The sequence below is a fragment of the Carlito syrichta genome, unplaced genomic scaffold (assembly GCF_000164805.1).
Source record: "Carlito syrichta isolate Samal-C Ts95f unplaced genomic scaffold, Tarsius_syrichta-2.0.1 Scaffold315088, whole genome shotgun sequence".
In the NCBI taxonomy this organism is placed as follows: Eukaryota; Metazoa; Chordata; class Mammalia; order Primates; family Tarsiidae; genus Carlito; species Carlito syrichta.
The window spans coordinates 357,701-358,383 of NW_007259184.1; the positions used below are offsets into that span (position 1 = coordinate 357,701).

The 683-nt window shown below is 49.8% G+C and overlaps 1 protein-coding gene across 7 annotated transcripts in view; it reads left to right on the forward strand.

Moving 5' to 3' along the window:
- The first annotated feature begins 67 nt into the window (after window positions 1–67).
- The window catches only part of ATP7B (ATPase copper transporting beta), a 77,575-nt gene continuing 76,959 nt past the window's right edge, over window positions 68–683 (forward strand). For 5 of the 7 annotated variants that reach the window (XM_008072291.1, XM_008072294.2, XM_021706045.1 and 2 more), the window contains exon 1: window positions 68–277. In XM_008072291.1, the coding sequence (XP_008070482.1) occupies window positions 227–277 (51 nt within the window). In that variant the 5' untranslated portion in view covers window positions 68–226. The remainder of the gene's footprint in view (window positions 278–683) is intronic. The other 2 variants (XM_008072292.1, XM_008072293.1) reach the window with 1 other exon arrangement.

Consider the following 683-nt stretch of genomic DNA (forward strand, 5'->3'; position numbering starts at 1 on the left):
GCGCGCCGTTTTGAATCACCCGTGTGGTGAGTGCTGCGGCTTCCCTGGTCCCAAGCGGAGGAGCCGGTTCCCCCACCCCTTCTTGTAATAGAGCCGAAGCGCAGTGATGCCCTCACATCCCGCCCCTCTGCTTCCTAGGTCCTAACTCCGCGCTTTTCCTCCGCTGACCAGGTGACCTTTGGGCTCTGAGCCGGATCAGAGAAGAACTTGGTATCTGCGGGGAACGATGCCCGAGCAAGAGAGACAGATCACAACTAGAGAAGGGACCAGTCCGAAAGTAAGTTTCCTTCCACGCCCGCCCGGCGTGCGCACATCTGCCTGGAGGACTTTTACTCCCCACATCGTGGTTTGGGAGAAAAGCGCCCCTTCAGAAAGGGCGTGCCATCACCTGGTGTTCAGGACAACTGAAAATGAAGTACTTTTTAATTCATCCTTATGCTGTTAAAAGGGTCTGGTGCTGAAGAGGTCAGTGAGCCTCTAGTTGCTGTGTTTAGAGCCCTCGTTGCTTAAACAATTCAGTTTGTTATCTGGAGGAGTTATTGAGATTCTGGCGCCTGGGCCCCTTTCTGGTATATACGAGTCCTGGAACTTTTTTTAAAAAACGATTTTGAATTCATTTAATTGCACAAGTAATACATTAAGGCAGTCTCTCTCTCTCTCTCTTTTTTTTTTTTTTTTTTTTT